Raw genomic sequence first — 24,599 nt, forward strand, 5'->3', positions numbered from 1 at the left:
GTATACCATGTAGAAGACTCAATACTGTAAAGATCAGTTCTCCTTTAATCTATCCTCAATGTAATCACAATCAAAATTCCCATCCACTTACTATGTGAGTACTGAAGAGCTGATTATAAAATGTATATGGATATATTAAAAGACCTACAATCGCCAAGGCAATCTTGAGGAAGAAGAACCAAGCTGTAGAAGTTACAAAAGATACCAAGATATTGCTACAGCAATCAACACAGCCTGGGACTGACAAAGGACAATAAACAGAGTAAGACATATAAGTAGAATATAAAACTCAGAAACAAATCTGTATGTATAAAGTTGACTGATTTATGACAAAGTTGACACATACACTGAGGTAAGGAATATTTTTTTTTCAATAAATGATGCTGGTTCATCTATACATTAGTCATATAGAATCAAAAGGACTCTCCAAAAAGGACCCCTGTAAAACACAGTGACTTGTTTCTAGATGGATGGCAGACCTATGTGTGAAAAAGAAATCATCATAATTTTGGGGAAGAAGGTTTCTTAAATAAGATTTAAAAAAAATATTTCTTTATTTTGTGAGAGAGGGAACAAGAACAAGCAGGGGAGGGACAGAGAGAGAGGGAGATAGAGGATCCAAAGCAGGCTCTGCATTGGCAGGACAGAGCCCGATGTGGGGCTTGAACTCACAAACTGTGAGATCATGACCTGAGCCGAAGTCAGACGCTCAACCGACTGAGCCACCCAGGCGCCCCAAGAAGGTTTTCAGAAAGCATTAACCTCAAAGGGAAAAATATTACTAATCTGAACTACATAAAGTAAAGTCTAACTAGTTGCAGGGTAAACTGGCTAAATTACTCCAGAAAACTTTTGGTAGTACATATATACTGAAGTTGAATGAAACCCTGCAATTTTCCTCTTAGGTAGATATTACAAGAAATATGTATACACAATCACCAGAAGACTTTTACAAGAAATATCACAACAGTAATATATGTAAGAGGCAAAGACTAGAAACCCAAATGTCCATCAACAGAATGGATTTCAGTGATCTGATAAAAGGATTCACAGGACTCAGAGGTGGCTATATGCAGCTACAATTTATTACAGCAAAAGGCTACAGCTCAGAACTGCAAACTCACTGTTCTTGCCTAAAGTTTAGTAATTTAATGAATCAATGCTTCTCAGTTTGTTGCATGTGTTTGAATTCCAGAGCACGGATATGTCTGTCTGACTGTTCTGTCCAATTTTATTAGAAGAGAATTTGTTGACCTCCTTATACCATCATGTCAAAAGTCTGAGAGTAATTTTTGGAAGAAAAAAAAGATAAAACCTGAACACTGTTTCAGAGACCTGTGTGACATTATTAAAGTAAAAATGTGTGATAAAAGTCCCAAAACAAAAGGACTGAGGAAGCAACAAAAACATCTGAAGAAATAATGGCCAAAAACTTCCCAAATTTGATTAAAAATATTAATTTATAGACCCTAGAAGCTAAACAAGCCCCAAGTAAAAATAACACAAAGAGATCCACACTTAGACACCTTAATGCACAAACTGTTAAAAGACAAAGAGTAAAATCTATAAGCAGAAAAAAAAAAAAAAAAGGAAACTGAATTCACCACAAACAGTAGGGACTGATAAATTACTCTATAAAGGGACATACAGTACATAGGAAGCATTTCAGGATACATGGTCTGTGTTGCAACTCAATTCTGCCATTGCAACACCAAAGCGGCCACATTCAGTAGGCACTGTCGGAGTCCAATACATTTTTATTTATGGATCCTTTTACCTGAATTCCATGTCAACATCATACGTTCTTTCAAATGTTTCCAAATGTTTACATTTTAGATTTAAAAATATAAAAATCAGGGTGCCTGGGTGGCTCTATCAATTAAGCCTCATCCGACTGTTGATTTCAGCTCTGGTCATTATCTCACAGTTGTGAGATCAGGTCCTATGTCAGGCTCTGCACTGAACCTGCTTAAGATTCTCCCTCTCCGTCTGCCCTTCCCTGCTCATGCTCGCTTTCTCTCAAAAAAAAAAAAAAAAAAAAAAGAGGTAAAACCATTTTTAGCACACAGACCACATAAAAACAGGGATTAGGCTAGGCCTAGGGGCCATACTTTACAGACCCTAACAGAAGGGAAACAACAATACTGATGAAGAGCTGACCTCCCGTCAGATAAAATGGATGCCAGAAGGCAATATAATGATATAAATGCTGAAAAACTGATGAAAAAAATAAGAATGTTTTATATATCAGATTTTAAGAAATGAGACCTACCAACTGTTATACTTCCATGTCAACTCTTCTTAAAATCATACGAAAGTTGGAAATCAGCATTGCTTTTTTTTAAGCATTCAAAAGTTTACTGATACAGACTACAACATGCACACAGAGCACACAATAGTAGAAGAGAATTAAACGCCAAGCAAAGTCAGTACATCTGCTTAGTTAAGGCTCATTATATCACAACAGTCAGTGGTGTAAGAAGAGGAAGGAGAGATTTAACACACTGTGATCATCTAGATAGTGAATGCCACTTGCCTCCTTTTAATAATTATAGGCACACAGGAGAGAAAATTCTTGGTACTTGGTCAAAAAACCAGTAGAAAACTATCAAAACCATAAGATGGACCTGAACATCCAGATTCCAGAACGCAAGACAGTCTCCATGTGACTACAGCTAGAACTTACTGCCTTTCGCGCAGAGAGCAAAGCACCCGTATATTATGCTCCAAAAGCCCAAAGCAGTCCTATCCCATTTTATCCACCTCACTTCCCATAAGGAAATGATTAAGTGAAGGAAACAAAGGGCTGGACTGAAGAGGAAATAAGGAGGACACAAGACAGAATATATGGTTTGCTGAATTAATGAGCACATATTTTGAGAGTAAGGATAGGAAACCAAATGTGGCAGAAAAGTGTTTAAAGGGCACTCTCTGATGCTCAGATCACCGTACGGAGAGGACGGTGTGGGGGATACTATATTCTTCAATCTCTAGCTTGCAAAGAAAATCTGCAAATTCCAAGAATACAATTTTCCACTCACAGGAACCAGTATTAAGTATATATTTATTGAAGTAAGTGTTCTAAGTATGTCTGAAGATGTTTATGTTAGTTTAATCAGATAACTTTACTTCCAATAAAATGAGATCAGGCCCTCTAAGAGGATGCACACTTCGAATAGAGGGTAGAGTGTAAGGCAGGGATAGAAAGAGTCATCTTTACATACAAACTCCTGCAACTAAAAGGTTAGGCCAATGTGTGAGGTCAACTTCACAAATATGCTTCAGTGTATTAGGGGCTGAGACCTTTCTGATGGGATTTAGTAAACTAAGGTTGTACTCTAGGCCATGGCTACAAGCGACAGGCAACAAATCTCACACAGAAAATGACTAAGAGTAAACTGTTCTCCACTACTGCAAACAGGGCTCCTAAGGGTGCTTAGATGCAAACAGTCATACTGGACAAAATATTAATATAACGTAGATACTGTTCTGTATCTCCAAATCCTTCCCTCAGATGACTCCTCGACCGATGGAAACAGGACAGAGTGCAGAGTGCCCACCAGTTACAGAAAGGAGGAGCAAACCCACACACGAACAGTCACCTTACCAGTTACACCATGGTCGGTGACAGATGCAAGATGCCAAGAACTAATTATCTGATAACAGTGAGCCCAGCACAAGGAAGAGGATAAGCAAACTGCTGTAATGCAATGAACGCTAATTTTGTCCCTTCCTCATCAGACAACCTAACATTGTCAGTTCTCTGTCCAGCTAGAAAAGGCAGAAAGTGGAGGCAAATGGCAGAGAAAAAAATGTTTTTCCCCCAAAAGGAGGAGTGAACCAGCCACATCAGAACAAAAACCGAGGTAGCAAGCTATGGTCTAAAGGCTTGGGGAAGACAGGACAGTAAAGGCCATTTAGCTTAACTTATCAACTCCAAGAGCTCAGAAAAAGAGAATGAACCCATCTACTAACTCTGCAACACTTCTATGAAGTGTGTCAGAGTGATGCTAGCAACTCTCTACTCCACACACACAAATGTTTATTTTAACCAAATCCTTGCAGGCACCAAAGCTGCTCAAAAACTGCAAAGAGGCAGCAAAGCAGCATTCTAGCTGGCTTCTAAGACTGCATTCCAAGGTCTAACAAGGACAAAGAACCACCAGGAAAATTATCTGCACTGGGCAATAAGAAGAAAAGCACATCATCTGTGGGACATATTAAAATTAACTAACTAGAGGCAGCACCTGGCTGGCTCAGTTGGCTAAGCATCCAACTTCAGCTCAGGTCATGATCTCACGGTTCATGAGTTCAAGTCCCATATCAGGCTGTCTGCTGTCAGCATGTCAGCACAGAGCCCACATCGGATCCTCTGTCTCCCTCTCTCTCTGCTCCCTCCCCTGGTTGTGATCCCCCCCTCTCAAAAATAAACAAACATTAAAAATAATAATAAATAAAATTAATAACTAATCAATTAAAATTAAAAGGGATGTGACAACCTGTTCTAGGGCCAAAAAGGTCCTCAAGGATTTTTAACTGTGTGGACGGTGGTTTTAGAATTTCTAACAAGGCCTCAAAAACATTAAAACATTCTTCCCTTCCCTCTGAAGCTTACTAGAGAATGATTATAGGATTAACTCTATATTAAGACACCTGTTGAACCACTACGACAGATTTCTGGCTGCATCAGAAAAATACTTTTTAAAACTCTTAACAAAGAAGCTGAGGGGGAGGGACAGTCAGAGAGCGAGGACCAAAAATAACATAGTTCCTTAAAAAGAGTGGTCTGGTGTGTCTCCATTCATACATTTTAAAAAACAGGTCTCAAAGAAACAATCCCTTGAGGACATACATATGTGCCTACAATGCATATTTTTATTATTCAAAGAAAATATCTACTGAGCACCAATTGTGTCAAAAGCAGCCCAGTGATGAACACAGCAGGCTCATGAAACTAAAATGTGGACCACTTACCCCACTAACTAATAACCAATTACCTTCTGCAGTAAAGCATTAGGAAGGAAAAGCAGCACAACAAGGCAGAATAAACCAAGGTTTAAAAATACAGATCACCTTTTAAGCTGACTGTTCCACCCAAGCTGTAATTTTAATTAATCAAATTTTATTTAAATGCATCAAAAGAATTAAAAACTTAAAAACCATACAGCAAAGTCTTAATAATGCTAACAGCCACCCTCTAAAGTTAGCTTTTTGCCAAACCTATTTTGGGAACAAAGTTTATCTGTATCCAAAGGGAGTCTTTGGTTAAGGCAAAATGGTAACTCAGAAGAGTTAATCACCAATGATTTTTAAAGAGCAACTTACGAAAAATGAAATTTAAGGCTAATTTTAAAATACCTTTTTTCCATTTTAAAATATCTTTATTAAAATTGCCAGTGATTAAGCACCTAAAATCTACACGCCCGTGTTTTCTTTAGCATCTCCCTTCCCTCTATCCACACTATATATCAAATATCCAGGTTCTTGCTAAGAAATTCAATGCAGCCTCTGCAAAGAAATGGCAATAGGTAAGCTAGCTACCAAAAATAAATATTTGCACATTCTTACAATTATCACTTATGTTACTAATCTATTTACTATGTTCTTGGTCAAAAGCCACTACATCCAAAGTTACAAACTTTGACAAAGTTTTGTGATAATTTCCTCTAATGCATCTTAATGATCTTCCTAAATGCATATAGTTCACTCATTGCATTTCCAAGATTCTGGTTCAGTGGGAGTGCCTGTTACTTAAAAATACTTGATGAGTAGCCCAGGTATTTTGTTGCAGGCAGTTCAGTCTACACAGTAGAAACTAAGTGGAATAAGCAGTCTTAAATAATTGTCAAGAGCTACTCTCAAACACGTAGCCAGACATACAGCCCTGAGGATATTTGCTTAAGAACCTCTCTTTTGCTTTCATGAAAAACAACTTGTTCAGCAATACTTACAGTTAACATTGGAGTTGTCAACAAGCCCCATGCAAAAAATTCTAAGAAAATGACAATAGCAGCATGGTATACACTTGGTCGGCCAAAGCCCTGTAGCTAAAAAAAAAAAAAAAAAAAAAGTTATTATGAAAAATAGTAAACAGATACAAAAAATTCATCACCCTAATATATGTAACACAAAAACAGTGCCATACAAAACAAACTTAGGACCAACCTATATTGTATAAGATAAAACTTCATTCTGTGTTATGCCTGATTCCTTCATTTTGCCTCATCACAGAAGGTGCCAAGGTTAAAAAGTTTTTACTTGTCTCATCAATGCAAATAACTGAGCTCTGGCTGAGAACGAACTAGGGCTCTAGGAGACTTTGGGGGTGCCTGGGTGGCTCAGTCGACTGAGCCTCCGACTTCGGCTCAGGTCATGATCTCAAGGTTTGTGGGTTTGAGCCCTGCGTCACGCTCTATGCTGACAGCCAGAGCCTGGAGCCTGTCTTCAGATTCTATATCTCCCTCTCTCTCTGACCCTCCCCTGCTCACGCTGTCTCTCTCTCAAAAATAAATTTAAAACATTAATAAAAAAGAGAGAGAGACAGAGAGACTGAGGTTCCAGGACCTGACTATGCTGTCTCGTACTAATTATGAGTTCCTCTGCAACTCGGCTGCTCTGACATTACCCTAGCTATGTAACGACCTGTGGGCATGTGGGCCACCTGCTCAAAAGTTTCTAGGGCCACACAGATGATTTAAATGATGGCAGGTGGAGGAAAAACAGAAGGAAAGCTAGTCCATACCATAATGTCAAAATCCAGCTTTCAGTGTCTGTTACATTTTAAGACTGCCTGTTTTCCTAGTTTTCTGCAGATAAAATCTAAAATTCTCAATTTACTGTTCTCTGGCTTTGTGACATCCTTATTACAAGATTAGGTGACTTGCTACTGCTTGGTAGTAACTGGAAGTGATGCCTACAATTCCTATGCAAGCTATTCCTATGCTTATAACTTTAAGCTTTAAAAGGTAAAAGCACATCCACATGGTTTAACTGGAATCTAATTGTAAGGAAATGATCAGACAAATCCAGATTGTGGGACATTATATAACACAACTGGCTAGGTCTCCTCAAAAATGTCCATGTCGAATGGGGCACCCGGGTGGCTCAGTCAGTTTAGCATCCAATTCTTGATTTCACCTCAAGTTGTGATCTCTGGGCTCATTAGATTGAGCCCCACATCGGACGCTGTACTGATAGCAGAGTCTGCATGGGATTCTCTCTCTCACCCTTCTTCTCTCTGCGCTCCCCCCCATGTGTAAACACACGTGCTCTCTCTCAAAATAAATCAGCTGAAAAAAAGTCGATGTACAAAATACAAAATACAAAGGTAGGGAGACTCAAACACTTTGGAGGAACTAAGAGTTGCAATAGCCAAATGTGGGATCCTGGACTGGATCCTGGATGAAAAGAAAACAAAAGGATAAAATGTGAATATGGACTCTATACTAGATAATAATATGGGTGGTTCTTTTTAACATTTTTTTGATGTTTTATTTATTTTTGATACAGAGAGCGACAGAGGATGAGAGGGGGAGGGGCAGAGAGAGAATGAGACACACAACCGGAAGCAGGCTCCAGGCTCTGAGCTAGCTGTCAGCACAGAGCCTGACGTGGGGCTCGAACTCACAAACGTGAGATCTGACTTGAGCCGAAGTTGGAGGCTTAACCAACTGAGCCACCCAGGCGCCCCTGGGTGGTTCTTGATGTCCACAACTTATTATCAAATGGCTTGGCCAAACGACAAAAAAATATTTCGTACATGTAAGAGTTACCTTAAGAAGGCAACCAAGCGGCCATTTTGCTGTGGGTTGGAGAAAAAAACACCGTGCACCGATGGCCCCCACACAACACCTGCAGACCTGGAATGTCCCACACCAGTTTGAAAACAGCCAATCATGAAGCTCCAGCTCCCATCACCCTGACAGAGGAGGCAACCTATTCCATCCCACCATGTCCCTGAAATGCCCTTATTTAATAATCTGCCCCCAAGATCAAACCCGGAACCCCCTCACCCATAAAAAACCCCACCTCTTGCCTACCAGGCGCTTCTTCCCTGACTCCCCACTTCCGGGGTCAAGGAACCTCGGAATCGCATATCCCAATAAAGGCTTTCTTGGCTCCATAACTTGGTCTCTTTCTTTCCTCTGTCTCTGCCTCCATCTATTAAATCTTACAGTACATACATACTTCCTAAAGCTAATATTACAAACTGTTAACTGCTCAATTTAGATGAAGGGAATGGAATTTCAATATTTTTGTAGTTTTGGAAATTTTCAGAGCCAAGAACAATTGTTATTAAAAATTCAAACTTAGGGGTGCCTCAGTGGCTCATTCTGACTCTTGATTTAGGCTCAGGTCATGATCTCATAGCTCATGGGATTGAGCCTGACATCAGGCTGTGTGTTGTCAGTGCAGAGCCTTCTATGGATCCTCTGTCCCCCTCTCTCTGCTGGGCCCCCACTCTCGCTCTCTCTCTCTCAAAAATAAACATTAAAAAAATTCAAACTTGTAAATTTCTCCATTTTTTTCAATGCCCAATAATAAGTACTTTTAAATGCCATTAAATAAGACATTTGCAAAAACAGGAAACATTTTACAAAGTTTAAAAGAAAAACTGTTTCCTCCTCCCCCAAAACCAAAAGACCTTGAACATAACCATCAAAAAGCTCTATTTTGCAACAGTCTTTTATGAATAGAAGAATGAATGAAAATGGCAGTAACTGTTCAGCCTCTGCCTGTGGCTATGCCTTCTTAGACCTTCTGCGTAAGTCATTCCTGCTGCTGGAGACAAACTTTGCCATTACCCTGGCTCTACCCACACTGTCCTCCATCCAACCCTGTACCACCTCTTGCCCAGGTTACAGAGGAGTTTTCTACCCCTGCCCCCTCACCCACGGCACAGCAGTCAGGGACCCATTCAAATGTAAATCAGGGCTTGGGAAGTCCTGCTCCAGAGCACTCAGCCCCACATCCCACTGGTCCAACAAGATCCCCCCACCCCTACCCCATTCCCTTGTTATGCTCTTACTTTCTAGAGATTTCCAACTGCAAGATTCATTTTTGTCTACCTCCCATGGAATGGTAACTAAATGCTATGAAGGATGTATCCCCAATACACTTCTCTCACCCCACTACAGAAGTAGTAGAGATGCAAGAAGGATCTCTTCTCTCATCTTTATTTATTTATTTTTGTTCTCACTGATTGCCTTTTTAAAAAAATTTTTAAAAAATGTTTTTATTTATTTTTGAGAGAGAGAGAGAGGCAGAGCATGAGCAGGGGAGGAGCAGAGACAGAGGGAGACACAGAAACTGAAGACAGGCTCCAGGCTCTGAGATAGCTGTCAGCACAGAGCCCGATGCGGAGCTCGAACCCATGAACCGTGAGATCATGACCTGAGCCAAAGTCGGACGATCAACCGACTGAGCCACCCAGGCGCCCCTCTTCTCTCATCTTTAAACAGCAAAACCCAAAGTGCCTGGGTGGCTCAATCTGTTAAGCCTTAGACTTCAGCTCAGGTCATGATCTTATGGTTTGTGAATCTGGGCCCCACATCAGGCTCTGTGGAGACAGCTTGGAGCCTGGAGCCTGCTTTGGATTCTGTGTCCCCTCTCCCTCTCTTTCTCTGTTCCACCCCAACTCATGCTCTGTCTCTCCTCTCTCCCTCTCTCAAAAATAAATATTAAAAAATTTTTTTTTAAAACCCAGCAAACCCCAAATGTAAAAAATGTTTTGCAAGAGATGACCCAGTTTCTTTAACGAGGAAATGGTTGGTATTGTAAGGACACAGGTCTGAATCAAACTGACTCTGACCTTGAAGGCCTAAGTGTCAGCTTCTCAGAATCATTAGCTTAGAACCTGAAGCCTGCTTCTTACTCTCTTTCTCCTTCTCTCTCTGCCCCTCCCGTGCTTATGCACACACTCTCTCTCAAAAATAAATAAAACATTAAAAAAATTTAAGAGCATAAATAAAAAAATTAAAAAAAAAGCATTAAGAAGACAAAAATAAATGGAAATTCAATGTTGTCTAGGTGTCAAAACTGCCTTAAATGATCTATGGATTAAGTGTCATTTCTACAAAAACTCCAATGACACTTTTTGCAAAAATAGAAAAATCCATTCTAAAATTCGTATGGAGGAAGGCGGGTAAGGGATGGGCTATGTAAGTGATGGAGGGCACTTGTTATGATGAGCACTGGGTACTGTATATAAGTAATGAATCACTGGATTTTTACTCCTAAAGCCAATTTTGCACTATTTTTTTAAAAACTAGAACATAAATAAAAATTTGAAAAGAAAAAAAATGCATATACAATCTCAAGTGACCCTGAAGAATCAAAACAGGTTTTAAAAGACAAAACTGGGGCACCTGGGTGGCTCAGATGGTTAAGTGTCTGACTTTATTTTGGATCAGGTCATGATCTCTCAGTTCGTGGAATCGAGCCCCATGTCGGGCTCTGTACTGGCAGCACAGAGCCTGCTTGGGATTCTTCCCCTGGAATCTTGCTATTCCCCTGCTCACTCGCTCACTCTCTCTCTTTTCTCAAATAAATAAACATTTAAAAAACTTTCAGTACTCACATTTCCTGCTTTCAAAGCACATTACAAAGCTAACCAAAACAGTGTGGCGCTGGGGCGTCCAGGTGGCTCAGTTAAGTTGAACATCCTTTTTTAGTGTTTAGTGTGTTTTTAGTTGACTTTTTGGGAGGGGTAATGTTTATCTACTCTTGAGAGTGAGAGAGAGAGTGTGCATAAGCACGGGAGGGGCAGAGAGAGAGGGAGAAAGAGAGTAAGAAGCAGGCTCCCAGTTCTAAGCTGTCAACAGAGAGCCCAACATAGGGCTTGAACTCATGAACCACGAGATCATACCTGAGCTGAACTCAGACACTCAACCAACTGAGCCACTCAGGCACCTCAAGCACCTGACTCTTGATTTCAGCTCAGGTCATGATCCCAGAGTCCTGGGATCAAGCCCTACATCAGGCTCCATACTTAAAATTCTCTCCCTTCTCTTTTGCCCTCTCCCCAATCACGCTCTCTCATTCTCTAACATATGAATAAATAAATAAATGTTAAACAAACAAACAGTGTGGTACTGGCATAAACACAAAGACCAATGGAATATAATAATAGAGATTCCAGAAGTAAACACTCATATCACAACCAAATGATTTGCAACAAGAGTGCTAAGATCATTCAATGGCGAAAGAATGGTCACTTCAATGTATGGTGCTGGGAACACTATATTCACATACAAAATAATGAAGCTGGACCTTTTACCTCACATCATGTACAAAAAATTAATTCCAAGTGAAGCAAAGCCTTAAACATAAAATCTACCACCTATAAAACTCTTAGAAGATAACACAGGAGGAAACCTTCATGACAATGGACTTGACAATGATTTCCTGAACATGACACCAAAAAGACAGGCAACAAAAGAAAAAATATATAATCTGACTTGATCAAAAAGAAAAACTTTTGTGCACAAAGGGCATTATCAACAGCGTGAAAAGGCAACCCACAGAATGGAAGGAAATATTTACAAATCGCCTATCTGGTAAGGAATTATTACACACACACACACACACACACACACACACACACACGTGCGCATGCACGCGCGCGCACACACACACACACACACACACACACACACACACACATATAAACTCCTAAAGTTCAAATACCAAAAAAAAGTGATTAAAAAATGGGCAAAGGACAAAAAAATAAATGAAGAGATGCTCCATATTACTTATCATTAGGAAAATACAAAGCTATACGATACTGAAATATTACCTTGTGCTCATTAGGATGGCTATGATTAAAAAGGAAAAAAATTAAACACCCGAAAATAACAAGTATTGGCAAGGATGTAATCTTGTGCACTGTTGGTGGTAATGTAAAATGGCATAGTCAATGTGAAAAACACTATGGCTGTAATTTTTTTAAATAAAAAAATTAAAATAGAATGACCAAATATCCAGTAATTCTACTTCTGGGCACATATCCAAAAGAAATGAAAGCAGGGTCTCAAGGAGACATCTGTACACACATGTTGATACTATCATTATTCACAATAGCCAAAAAGTAAAAGCCACCCAAGTGTCTACTAACAGATAAATGTATAATCAAAATATGGTATGTGCAAACAATGGACTATTATTCAGCCCTGAAAAGGGAATTCTGACAACTGCTACAACACAGCTAAATGTTGATAACAGTATGCTAAGTGAAATAAGTCAATCATACAAGGACAGAGACTGTATGACTCCATTATATGAGATTCGGAGAGAGAGAAAGTACAATGGTGGATGCCAGGGGCTAGAGGGGAGAGGGAAATGATGAGTTATTGTTTAATGGGTACAGAGTTTCAATGATGAAAAAAGTTTTGGAGATGGGCAATGGTAGTGGTTGTCCAACAACATTAATGTACTTAAATGCCACTGAATTATACTTAGAAAAGGTTAAAATGGTGAATTTTATGTTGTGTATTTTACAATTAAAAACAAAAAAGGAACTCAAAATAGATCACAGACCTAAAAGTAAAGTCCCTTAGTTTCATGATGAGTTTGTATATACAGCACTAACCTCACCATCCATGCAAGAAAAAGTTGGAATGCTGAACTCCATTAAAACTAAAAACTTGTGCTCTGTGAAAGACACTGCTGAAAGAATGAAAAGACAAGCCACAGAATGGAAGAAAATATTTGCAAAACTCGTATCTGATCAGGGACTTGAATCAAACACTCTTACAATTCACTTATAAAATGACAAGTAACACAACTTAAAAATGGGCAAAGGACCTGTATAAACATTTCTCTGAAGAAAATACAGGAGTGGTCAATAAACACATGAAAAGATGTTCAAAATCCTTACCCACTAGGGAAATACATACCAAAACCATAGTGACATACCACTTCAGACCCACTAGAATGGATTTAAGAAAAAAATATTAACAAGTCCTGGTGAGGCTTTAAATAGGAGCCCTCATACACAACTGTCAGGAATATAAAATGGTGCCCTACTATGGAAAATAGTTTTGCAGTTCCTCAAATTCTTAAACAGAGTTACCATATAATCCAGCAATTGTACTCCAATACCCAAGACAACTGAAAATTTTTATACAGAAACGTGTAAACAAATGTTCATAGCAACATAGTAACCAAATGTAGGAACAACCCAAATGTCTGCCAACTGATGAATGGATAGACAAAAAGTGGTATATTCATACAATGCAATATTATTCAGCTATAAAAAGGAATAAAGTATAAATTTATGCTACAACATGCATGAACTTGGAAACCTTTATGCTAAGCAAGAGAAGTCAGGCACAAAAGGCAGCAACATACAGTATTTCATTTAAGTGAAATACCCAGTGGACAGTTCCACTGGAACAGATAGTTGATCAGTGGTCACCAGGGCCTGAAGGTAGAGGAAGATAAGAATGACTGCAAATGGGTACAGGGTTTCATTATGGGGAGATGAAAATATTCTGACAGCGGTGATGGCTGCACAACCTTGTGAATATACTAAAAATAACGAGATCGTACACTTGAATACAGTGAATTTTGTGGGAATATACCTCAATAAAACTGCAATGGTAATAAAGAGAGAGAGAGAGAGATGCAGAAAGAGGCGGCCTCTGTCTCTTGGCTGCCTCTGGACTTTGCTGATGAATGTGCAGCCTGGAACCCTGACAAACACCTTCAGACCATGAGAGCCAGACAAGTCAACACACTGAAATCACCAAGTACGTGGGTCCTTGATTATACTGCTTAAGTGCTAAATGAACCAATCCTGAAACTGTCTTTCCATCAGATTTCTTGCTAAACTAGTTAATAAATCTCCTAATTAAAAAATGGGGGGCAGGGGCAGATCTGAACAGACTCCTAACCAAAAACGATACAGAAATGGCAAGTAAGTACATGAAAAGATACTCAACATAAGTCATCTAAAAATGCAAATTAAAACAATGCAATTGTTGGATGACAGACTTTAAATGCATATTGCTAAGTGAAAAGAAGCAAGTCTGGAAGGCTATATAATGGATGATTCCATTTAGGTAGAACTGGAGCGGGAAACAGATCAGTGGTAGCTCGGGATGGAGGGGTAAGGTTAAACAGGTGAAGCACAGGGGACTTTTTCAAGCAGTTAGACTTATGTTTAACACCGTAATGGTAGAAAATAGGACTATGTATTTGTCAAAACCCACAGACTTTTGGAACAAAGTGAACCTTAATACATGTTACTTTAAAAAAAAATGTTTAGGTCAGAGAATCTCAGCATGGACTTAAAGGTAACTATATTAGGAATACATGAATCAACTCACTGAAGAGGGTAGGGGGAATAGTTAGTGATCTAAGTATTAGGGATGAGCAGAGACTGTAAGACCAAAGGCAAAAGGTACCTACCTCACTGGAGCACTGTACTAATTGATAAATGTGTTCCTCACAAGGGTACAGATAACCATTCTGAAATCAGTGTACTGGAATTGAACAATTAAGTAAATGGATGGCAAATGCTAGGAGTTACTGTTTTTGCTGCTGGACCGAAAGTTAAAAACAAAGGGAAAAGCTAGAATGAGCCATGTGATAACAGATTGAAGCTGGAGATATCACTATGAACTCATTTTAATTTTACGTAGATACAGATGGCCATATGCCGAACTGTTTACAGATACACGTATACACACAGGCTAATTTACACACATATATTTTCCTTGCTCTGTCACCTGAGAGAACCTAAAAGTAATGACATCCCAGCGGCCCAACAGCAGTTAAATATCTGGTGCCCAGATCTTGGTTTCAAATACAATTTTCCAACAAAAGGAGCCTTAGCTCCTTGGAGAAATGGCTGATTGTAGCACCAAGGCAGGATATAGACAAGGAGGAATCCAACAAATCTTGTAGTACCAGAACATATTTCTAAAAACACCCCAACAAAAGGCCCAAAACATAGGGATATGTCAAAGAGCTCCCAATGGCCAAAGCTGTGGCAATATGAGGCAACAAAATAAAACAGTATTGGATTATAGCTAATATAATTATAAAATATATTTATTTTACATATAAATACATAACTAATATATCTATAATATATATATTATAAAGTAAATATCTACAAGCCTATACTAATAAGATGATATAAACAAATGGGGGAGAACAGACAAATCTCTTGTGCAGAGGAATTCCAAATGCAATAAATTCCTTGAAGTTTTGCCTTCAAGGAAGGGAGGCAAAACTTCCCATTTCTTAAATATTGGCCACTTGTACTTTCTTCTGAAGAGCACAGCACAGAAAGGGGGAGAAGAGAGAAATGTGATAAACACTGCCTCAGACAAAATGTTCACATCAACAGTGACATGTATCTTTGACATGTCATGAAAATGGCACTTCACTTCTGTAGGCTTCCTGCCCTAAACCCATAATCCCACCCTAATCATGAGGAAAACATCAGATGAATCCCACGTGAGGGACATTCTACAAAATATCTAACCAGGACTCATGAAAACTGTGAAAGTCATCAAAAACAAGTAAAGTATGAGAAACTATCACAACTCAGAACTTAACAGAGATATGAAAACTAAATGTAATGAAATATTGGAACAGAAAAAGGACATTCAGTAAAAACCAGGAAAATGTGAATAAAGTATGGACGTCAGACAATGGTAAGGTATGGACACTGGTTCATTAATTTTAACAAATATACCATACTAACATAAGATGCTAATATAAAAGAAGAAAATGGGTGTGTGAGGTATATGAAACCTCTCTATACAATCTTTACAATTTTTCTCTAAGTCTAAACCACACCAAAATTAAAATTTAAAAAATAAACGGGCAAGAATACCAAAAACATCCTGAAGGAGAAAAAAGTAGGGGAAATATTTGAGCAGGGGTTGACAAAACTACAGCCCACAGCCTAAATCCATCACGTTTTTGTAAACTGTTTTCCTGAAACTTAGCAATGTTCATTCATTTACGTACGTCCAAGGCTGCTTTTGTGTTACACTGACAGGGCTGAGTAGCTGCAACAGACTGTATGGCAGCAAAGCCTAAAATACTGACCATCAGATTCTTAACAGAAAGGTGTGCTGACTCCAAAGTGAAGAACTGGAACACAAAGGGGAGTTCGTAAGTATCAGTACCTCCATATAATATCCGAGAAGCTGCTGACATCTTTGACCACCCTGGGCAGAGGCAGGTGCTTCCCTACCAAATTCTTGTACCTCTTTTCCACATACGACGTGTCTCCCTCCTGTACTACACAACACCTCTTAAAGGCAAGGATCTCAATAGTATTTCTCTAAATGCACCCTGAACTCAGCAGATAATGAGCTTTCATGACAGAAAAATTTGACTTCCTATACCACCAAGACATATTTGCTAACAAATTCCCAACCATGTTCATGTTGCGGCAACGGTGTGAATAAGCAGACTAGTCACCTCCTGAGACTGCAGCCTTGAGAATTCTTCAGGTCCAGAAGCTGAAGCTTGACTAGTCAACTTGACCAGGATCATTCAATAACTAAAGATAGGAACGAACCACATGGACCAATTATGGCCAATGAGATAGGAGTGGGAAATTTGTGAGGGTTTATGGAGTTTCCTTCATTGTCCTAGGGACATATATCAAAACATTACTGTTTCCAGTTTGAGGACATTGTTGTGTAAGCATGTGATACGTGGCATCAGTAGCCATCCTGAGACCACACGTGGTGAGTCTTAATGACCCAAAACTATCATCTGGGAAAAGCAGAGCATATGAATGTAATGAGCCCACCAGGTCTTTGGTGATATTAAACTGATAAAATAACCACACAATCCCTGTACTTCCTATCATGTGCAATAATAAACCCCCTTACCATCAAGTTATCATTACACCATGCACAATGTTAACCTATTAAAAATGAAATGTCTGAATTTGACTTTTATGGATAAGCTAAGGAACTAAGGACTATAACTGTAAACTAATGGCTCTACTGTACTTCTAAGCAGAAAAACTATTTTAAAATACATTTTCATTGAAAACTAGTACTCCATAGTTGGAATGTACTGACATAAGATTCAGTCATCTCTACAGTAATGCTGAAGATATATTTGAGAAGTATATTTCACTATAACATCTCAGTATTTTAATAACTTAGACATTTACTACTTCTTGCCTATATCCTTTGTATTTATCTGGTTAGCAAAATGCTCCACCAAAAATGAATTCTATATCAAAAATCTTTTTAAATATAAACACAAAGATGAAGTGCATAAACAGTTTTAAAACAAATAAATGACTATACCTAAAAGGCTTTGCTTTTCTTCCTAATACTGGAGTGCCAGAAGGAAAAAACAATTTTACTGCTTCTTTAGATGAAATAACTTTTCCACAAAAATTATGAAAATGTTCTCAGCACTACATTAAGTAGTTGAATAAATTCAATCACTATGGAGTTGGATAGACTAAGCATTGATTAAATATTTCTAAGATAACTGCTTTTAGCTCTTCAAACTCTACATTTACCAACCACCACCAAGTTAAAACAAACCAATATGCCAAGGACTGCTTTTGTAAATATTTGAATCTCTACCAACCTTCTCTATTCAACTCCAAGTGGCTAATTCACTCAGCATAATAGAGCCTGAGCTCTATTATGTCATCTAGGTGTTGGGAACAATGGTATCAACAGATGATACCATCTCTGTACCTGTTTTATGAAAGATAAAATTTTAATTGGAAATGAACACTCTAAAGAACAAGGACACAGCTCAGAGACAATCTACTGCAAGAGATCTAAGCAAAAATTTATTCCACACCAGCAGCAGATGCAGCAACAGACACCATGCCAAGAACTGCTTAAAGAACATTAGAGATCCTACCATTTGATCTTCACTGCATTGAGATAAAAACTACTATCATCCCCATTTTATAGATGACAAAACTCAGATGCAGAGAATTCAAGGAACTTGCCCAAGTCAGAGTTACTAAGTGCCTAAGCATCCAGAGAATCACGTATCTCCAGAGTGTATGCTATTAACCACTGTATTGCTTACACTACCTTTCTTAGAGAGCCCAAAGTTCTCCATAAGTAGAATCAGCACATACATGACAGGTAGCCTGGACTGTGGCAACCTGAGTAAGAGGTGACAGGAGCCAAATGTAGACAATTCCTCAGGCAAAGCACAGCCTTTTACTTACCCACCCACCTCTTTTCCCACACGAAGGAGTAGGGCTGGGCTAGTATGTGCCTGGACAAAAAAACAGTCTCCATCAACCCCCTCACTTGCTTTCTCAACATGACCTGAAAAGATGAGACTTAATAAGAGCACCTGGCCTTTATCAATCAGGTCATCTCTCTTCAATTGGAAAAAGATAAGTTGAAGACTAATCCCACTGGTCCCAAACATGATCTCCAGCTCAAAGATCACAGTACACATCAGTAACTCTTAACATGGAAGCAGAAAAGAGAAAGGCTGTCATATACACAAACTGCTTGGAATTGAGTTTCCATAAATAACCTGATACCTCTATGTCCTGCTGATTTTTGGCAAGAGTGCCAAATCCACTCAAAATAAAAAGGACCGTTTCTTCAACAGATGATGCTGAGACAACTGAATTTCCACATATAAAGAATGAATCTGGAACCCTATCTCACACCATATAGAGACGTTAACTCAAACCAGATAAATGATCTAAGTTAAAACTACAAAACTCCTGGAAGAAAACACAGAGGTAAATCTTGGATTTAATCATGTTTCTTAGACATGACTCCAAAGCAGCGATAGTAACAACAAACAAAAGAAAAAAATAGATTTTGGGCTTTGTCAAAATCACAAACTTTTAAAAGGAACCAAAACTCTAAGTGTATGACATAAAACTCTTACAAAACAACGTAGGGAGAAAGCTTCGTAACACTGGATTTGACAATGAAATCTTGAAGATGACACCAAAAAACAAAGGCAACAAAAGTAAAAACAGGTAACTTGAATGTTACCAAAATTTAAAACTTCTGAACATCAAAGGATAAAATCAACAGGGTGAAAAGGCTACCTATGGAGAAAATATTTGTAATGCATGTATCCGATAAGAAGGTAATACTCAGAATATATCAAGAACCTCTATAACTCAAAATAACAACAATCCAATTTAAAACTGAGCAAAGGACTTCTGGTGGGAATTTAAAATGGTGCAACCATGATGGGAAATAGCATGGCAGTGCCTAAAACTTAAAAAGGGAATTACCCAATGATCTAATAATTCCACTTCTGGAGAGACAGCAAAAAGACTTGAAAGCAGGGTCTCAAAGACATATTGTACAATCGTGTTCACAGAAGCATTAATTCACAAGAGCTAAAAAAACAGAAGCAGTGAAATACTCAACAGATAAATGGAGAAACAAAATGTAGCATATACATAAGACAGAGTATTATTCAATCTTGAAGAAATTCCAAGACATGTCACACATGCCTTCAGTAATCTTGAAGACATGTTTCGACATGTGTCAACAACACTGAGGTCATTAGGCTGAACACAAACATACAGTGTATGATTTCACTTATATGAGGTATCTAGAGTAGTCAAACTTACAGAAACTGAAAGCAGAAAGATGGTTATTAGGGAATGAGGAACAGGATAAATGCTATTTAATAGGTAGAGAGGTTTAGCTTTATAAACTGAAAAAGTTCTAGAGATTGGTTTCACAATAATGTATGTATTTAACACTACTAACCTGCACAATTAAAAATGGTTGAAATGGCCAATTTTATATGTGTATTAATTGTTAAATGTTAAGACTTTCTTGAATCCACTGTATTTCTATATATTGGCAACAATTATGAATTTGAATTTTTAAGAGTTTACATTTTTAATATATTTACCCTACTGTACAATAGCATCAAAAAAACTGAAATAGGGTATAATCTGACAAATGATGTGAAAGGCCTATACACTGAAAACTATAAAACACAGGTGGGAAATTTAAAAGAAGATCTAAAATAAATGGAGAGATATCTCTTTCATGAATGAGAAGATTCAATGTTGTTTTCAATTCTTCCTAAACTCAGCCTCAGAATCAACATAATCCCAATGAAAATATAAGCAGGGATTTTTTGCTTATAAAAATAGAAAATCTGATTCCAGAATTCTCAAATGCAAAGGACATAGAATACCCAAACAATTTTAAAAGAGAACAAGGGTAGAAGCCTAACAGTACTTGTTTCAAGTATTATTATATACCTCTAATAATACAGATTAAGTGGTATTTATCTACAGATAAATAAATGAAACAGAACAGAGAATCCAGAATAGACTGACATATATGGATAGCTGAATTCTGACTATAGTGCAACTTTAGTGAATAAATTCTTCAACGAAGATGCAAGTTATCCATACATTAAAAGAAAACTTCCATCCACACTTTGCACCATAAAAAATAATTCAAAATGGTCATAAACCTAATCATAAAATTTAAAAAGCTTCTAAAAACAGAAGGAAATCCTTGTAATATTGAGTTAATATAATAACTTTAGTTAGATATAAACCAAAAACAATCCATAAAAGAACAAATTGATAAATTTCATCAAAATTAAACATTCTGGTGGTGCCTGGGTGGCTCAGTCAGTTAAGCGTCCGACTTCGGCTCAGGTCATGATCCCATGGTTCGTGGGTTTGAGTCCCACGTCAGGCTCTGTGCTGACAGCTCAGAGCCTGGCGCCTGCTTCAGATTCTGTGTCTCCCTCTCTCTCTGCCCCTCCCCTACTCATGCTCTGTTTCTGTCTCCATAATAAATAAACATTAAAAAAAATATATACATTCTGCTCTTCTAAAGATTTTTAATGTTTATTTATTTTTGAGAGAGAGAGAGAGAGCAAGAGAGTGTGCCCATGCACAAGCAGGGAAAGGGCAGAAAGAGAGAGGGAGACACAGAATCTAAAGCAGGCTCCAGGCTCCAAGCTCCAAGCTGTCAGTACAGAGCTGGACGCTGGGCTTGAATTCACAAACCTCGAGATCGTGACCTGAGCCAAAGTTGGACACTTAACCTCCAGAGCCATCCAGGTGCCCTAAACACTGTTCTTCTAAAAGCACAGCTTGAAAGAAAATATTTGCAAAGCATATATCTGATAAAGGACTTACATACCAAATCTATAAAGAATTCTCAAAAACTAATTATAAGATGAACAACCTAACAACAACAAAAATAGGCAACAGACTCAACAGACACTTCATGGAGAGGATATAAAGATGACAAATAAGTTTATGGAAAGATGTTGAATATCATTAGCCATGGGACATGCAAATTAAAAACACAATAAAAACAATTAAAATCCAGATCTATTACAAGGGTTAAAACTGACTAAGTGTTGAGGATGCAGATGAATTGGAACTTTCACAGTGGTAGTGACAATGTAAAACTGTACAATAACCTTAGAGAATGGTTTGGCAGTTTTCTTTAAAAGTTAAACAATATGCCTACCATATGATTCAGCCATTCTGCTCTAAGTGTTTGCTTAAAAGTATATCCCATACAAAGACCGGTAGACAAATGCTCATAGCAACTTTATTTGTATTAGCTAAGCCTTAGTGATAAAGCAAATGTTCATCAACAGCTGAATGGATAAACAAATTGTGGTACGTTACATCCATACAATGGAATACTACTCAGCAACAAAAGGGACTGCACTAATTTATACAACATGAGAAATCTTAATTTATGCTGAGTTAAAAAAAAAAAAAGTGAAACCAAAAAGAGTATATGGTAGAAAATTAAAAGTAATATATAGTGAGAGTAAGTAGATAAATGTTTGCCTGTGGAGTAGGTGGAGAGATGGTGTAAAATGGGCACAAGGAAACTTTTAGGAGTGATGGATATATTCACTGTCTTGATTGTGGTAATGATTCCACAAGTGTATACACATGTCAAAATACAAATCTGTATACTCTAAACATAGAGTTGTTACTATGTCAATTATATTTCAATAAAGCTACTTTTAAAAGATAAGCAAACACAGAACTGTTGTATTAAAAAGTCAAGCAGGGGGGCGCCTGGGTGGCTCAGTTGGTTAAGCCTCTGACTTCGGCTCAGGTCAGATCTCATGTTCGTGGGTTCGAGCCCCGCGTCAGGCTCTGTGCTGACAGCTAGCTCAGAGCCTGGAGCCTGTTTCTGGTTCTGTGTCTCCTCCTCTCTCTGCCCCTCCCCCTCTCATGCTGTCTCTCTCTATATCAAAAATAAATAAAACATTAAAAATAATAAATAAAAAAAAAGTCAAGCAGGGGCAGCTGGGTGGTTCAGTCAGCTAAGCGTCAGACTCTTGATTTTGGCTCAGGTCCTGATCTCACAGTCAGGCTCTACGCCGATATGGAGAACATAGATGTGGAAGTGATACTAGACAGAAAGTACAACCAGGAAAGATGCATAATTTGGGGTACCAGCATACAACATTAATGTACAATATTAAAGGCATTCATTCACCTGCTTTCCAAGCCACCACACATACCAAAAAAGCACCAGTGTCTGAATTCTGCCACCTGCCCATACTAGTCATCTCATTAAGCACAGCAAGCATCAAGAAAATTCACTGTCACTATTCACTGCAGTTTATCAATACTGACTTCATGTACCCTTGGACACAAGGAAAAGACTGGGCAGGAATCAACGTGTGCCCAAGTTAGCATCAGGGTCCCACAGGAGAAGAACCAGGGAATAAACAGTCTAGGTTTCCTTGAATAAACTTCTTTGAGTAAACATCCTTCTAAAGTTCCAGCTCTAACCACATAAAATTATCAGCTTTTTTTTAAGTTTATTTAGACAGAGAGAGCGAGCACGAGATCACATGCGAATAACCAGGGGAAGGAAACAGAGAGGGAGAAAGAATCCCAAGCAGGCTCTGCACTGTCAGCACGGAGCCCCACATGGGGCTCAAACCCAACCTTGAGAGCATGACCTGAGCCAAATCAAGAGTCAGACACTCAACCCACTGAGCCACCCAGGTGCTCCAAAATTAAGAGATTTAATTTTTAGTAAATGACTGACAGGAATCACATACATTCTGACCATTCATGATGAAAATACTGAGAAACAGCAGCAGCTAGTATTTATTGAGAACTTACTAGGTACAAGGTTGCAGTAACCCTTGCAATCCTTTGAGGTAAATACTATTATTAATTTGGAGAAGTTGTGTAACCTGCAGAGGTAACAAAAGGTGGGAACTGGGATTCCAAGCATGCTGACTTAATCACATGCTATAATGCTTCAACATGCTTGGTTATTTTCTTATCCTAAAAGCCAAGAAGAACCAATGAAAAAATTTAAGAACAGCAGTAATTATTACACTAATCAACATGGTGGAGGGAAGACCAAGGGTCCCAAGAGAGAAGTCAAACTCGAAGTCAAAAATGCTGAGGAACTGAACCATAGGGATGAAGAGGAAGCCAACAACCTGAAATCTTTGCCTGGTAAAATTAGCCAGACTTGGCAATGTACTGGATGTCGTTAAGTACAGCAAGGGATGAGGGAAGCTGCCTCCCATGTCACTAGCTTGGCCGCTGATGAGTAATTATGGTCTGTCCATTCAGACACAGAAGGACCCGGCGGTTTGGTTTAGTTGAAGGGCAGGAAGATGATGTCTCCTTTTTAAAAAATCAAAAACAAAACGAGAAAAACCAATTCTCTGGAATTTCGTACCGCCATGAAGATAAACTTCCCTTTCCAGAAATCTTATCTTTGAAATGAGAAACCCCTAATGCTTTTTCTTTCTTTCTTTCTTTTTAAACCTAATGCTTTTTCAAAAAGTGAGAACTCACTTGAGCAAGGGGGGCCCTTCAACATCACTACGCTCTCCGTTAACGGATTAGGCAGCCGGGGGCAGGACCGCGGCAGGACCGGCGCACACCGGTTCCCACAGGACCAACACCAGAACCAGCTCTACGGTCTCCTTTCTACTTCACCCATCCCCCCGTTTCTATTCTATTGGTGAGACTCGTATCACCAAATAATAATCTTTTAGCGTTTCTTAAAAACAAACAGGTACGTAAACTGAAAATCTGTAAAGTAAAATCTGAAAAAAAAAGTCAATTGCATATATTTAACTTTCCTAAAATCTCTAGTTTTCTTTGGAAAAACGTTTCCTTCGTTTTAGTTTTTACTCACTATAACGTTTCTCAATTTCCCGTCCTAAATACAGCAAAAAACCCAGCGTCTTTAAGACTGGCGCTCTGTGCTTGCTATGTATTCCCCCATAACAAACCCGAGCGCCGCTGAGCCAGCGGGCTCTACCGAACCCGGGCCGATGAAATCGGCGCCCGGGCAGCCACCCGAACCCAGCGGGACCCCGGGGAAAGAGCGGCCCGAGCGTTCCCGACTGACAGGCCCCGCACTCCCGGAGAGGCCGGGCCGGGAACTGCACCACGGAAGTGGAGCCGTCGGTCACACCTCTGGAAGTTCCCGAAAGGACTAAACCACCGCTCCTCGGGGCCCCACGCACAGCGCTCTCCGAGACCACAAATGACCTGCGGGTGTGTCCGGCGAGGCGCAGGGGTGGCCCCGGAAAGGACGGGCTGCCCGCAGCCGGGGCCCGAGCGGCCTGTCCACTTCCCCCACCCCGACCCCAGC

At 39.0% G+C, this 24,599-nt stretch overlaps 1 protein-coding gene across 1 annotated transcript in view; it reads right to left on the minus strand.

Moving 5' to 3' along the window:
• The window catches only part of MFSD14B (major facilitator superfamily domain containing 14B), a 62,790-nt gene that overhangs the window by 35,543 nt on the left and 2,648 nt on the right, over positions 1–24,599 (minus strand). Inside the window, exons 3-4 of the mRNA XM_029919705.1 lie at positions 24,497–24,544; positions 5,952–6,047 (exon numbers count right to left, since the gene is read on the minus strand). Coding sequence (XP_029775565.1) covers positions 5,952–6,047; positions 24,497–24,544 — 144 coding nt within the window. The remainder of the gene's footprint in view (positions 1–5,951; positions 6,048–24,496; positions 24,545–24,599) is intronic.

This window comes from Suricata suricatta, chromosome 13 (genome assembly GCF_006229205.1).
Source record: "Suricata suricatta isolate VVHF042 chromosome 13, meerkat_22Aug2017_6uvM2_HiC, whole genome shotgun sequence".
NCBI classification, from domain to species: domain Eukaryota; kingdom Metazoa; phylum Chordata; class Mammalia; order Carnivora; family Herpestidae; genus Suricata; species Suricata suricatta.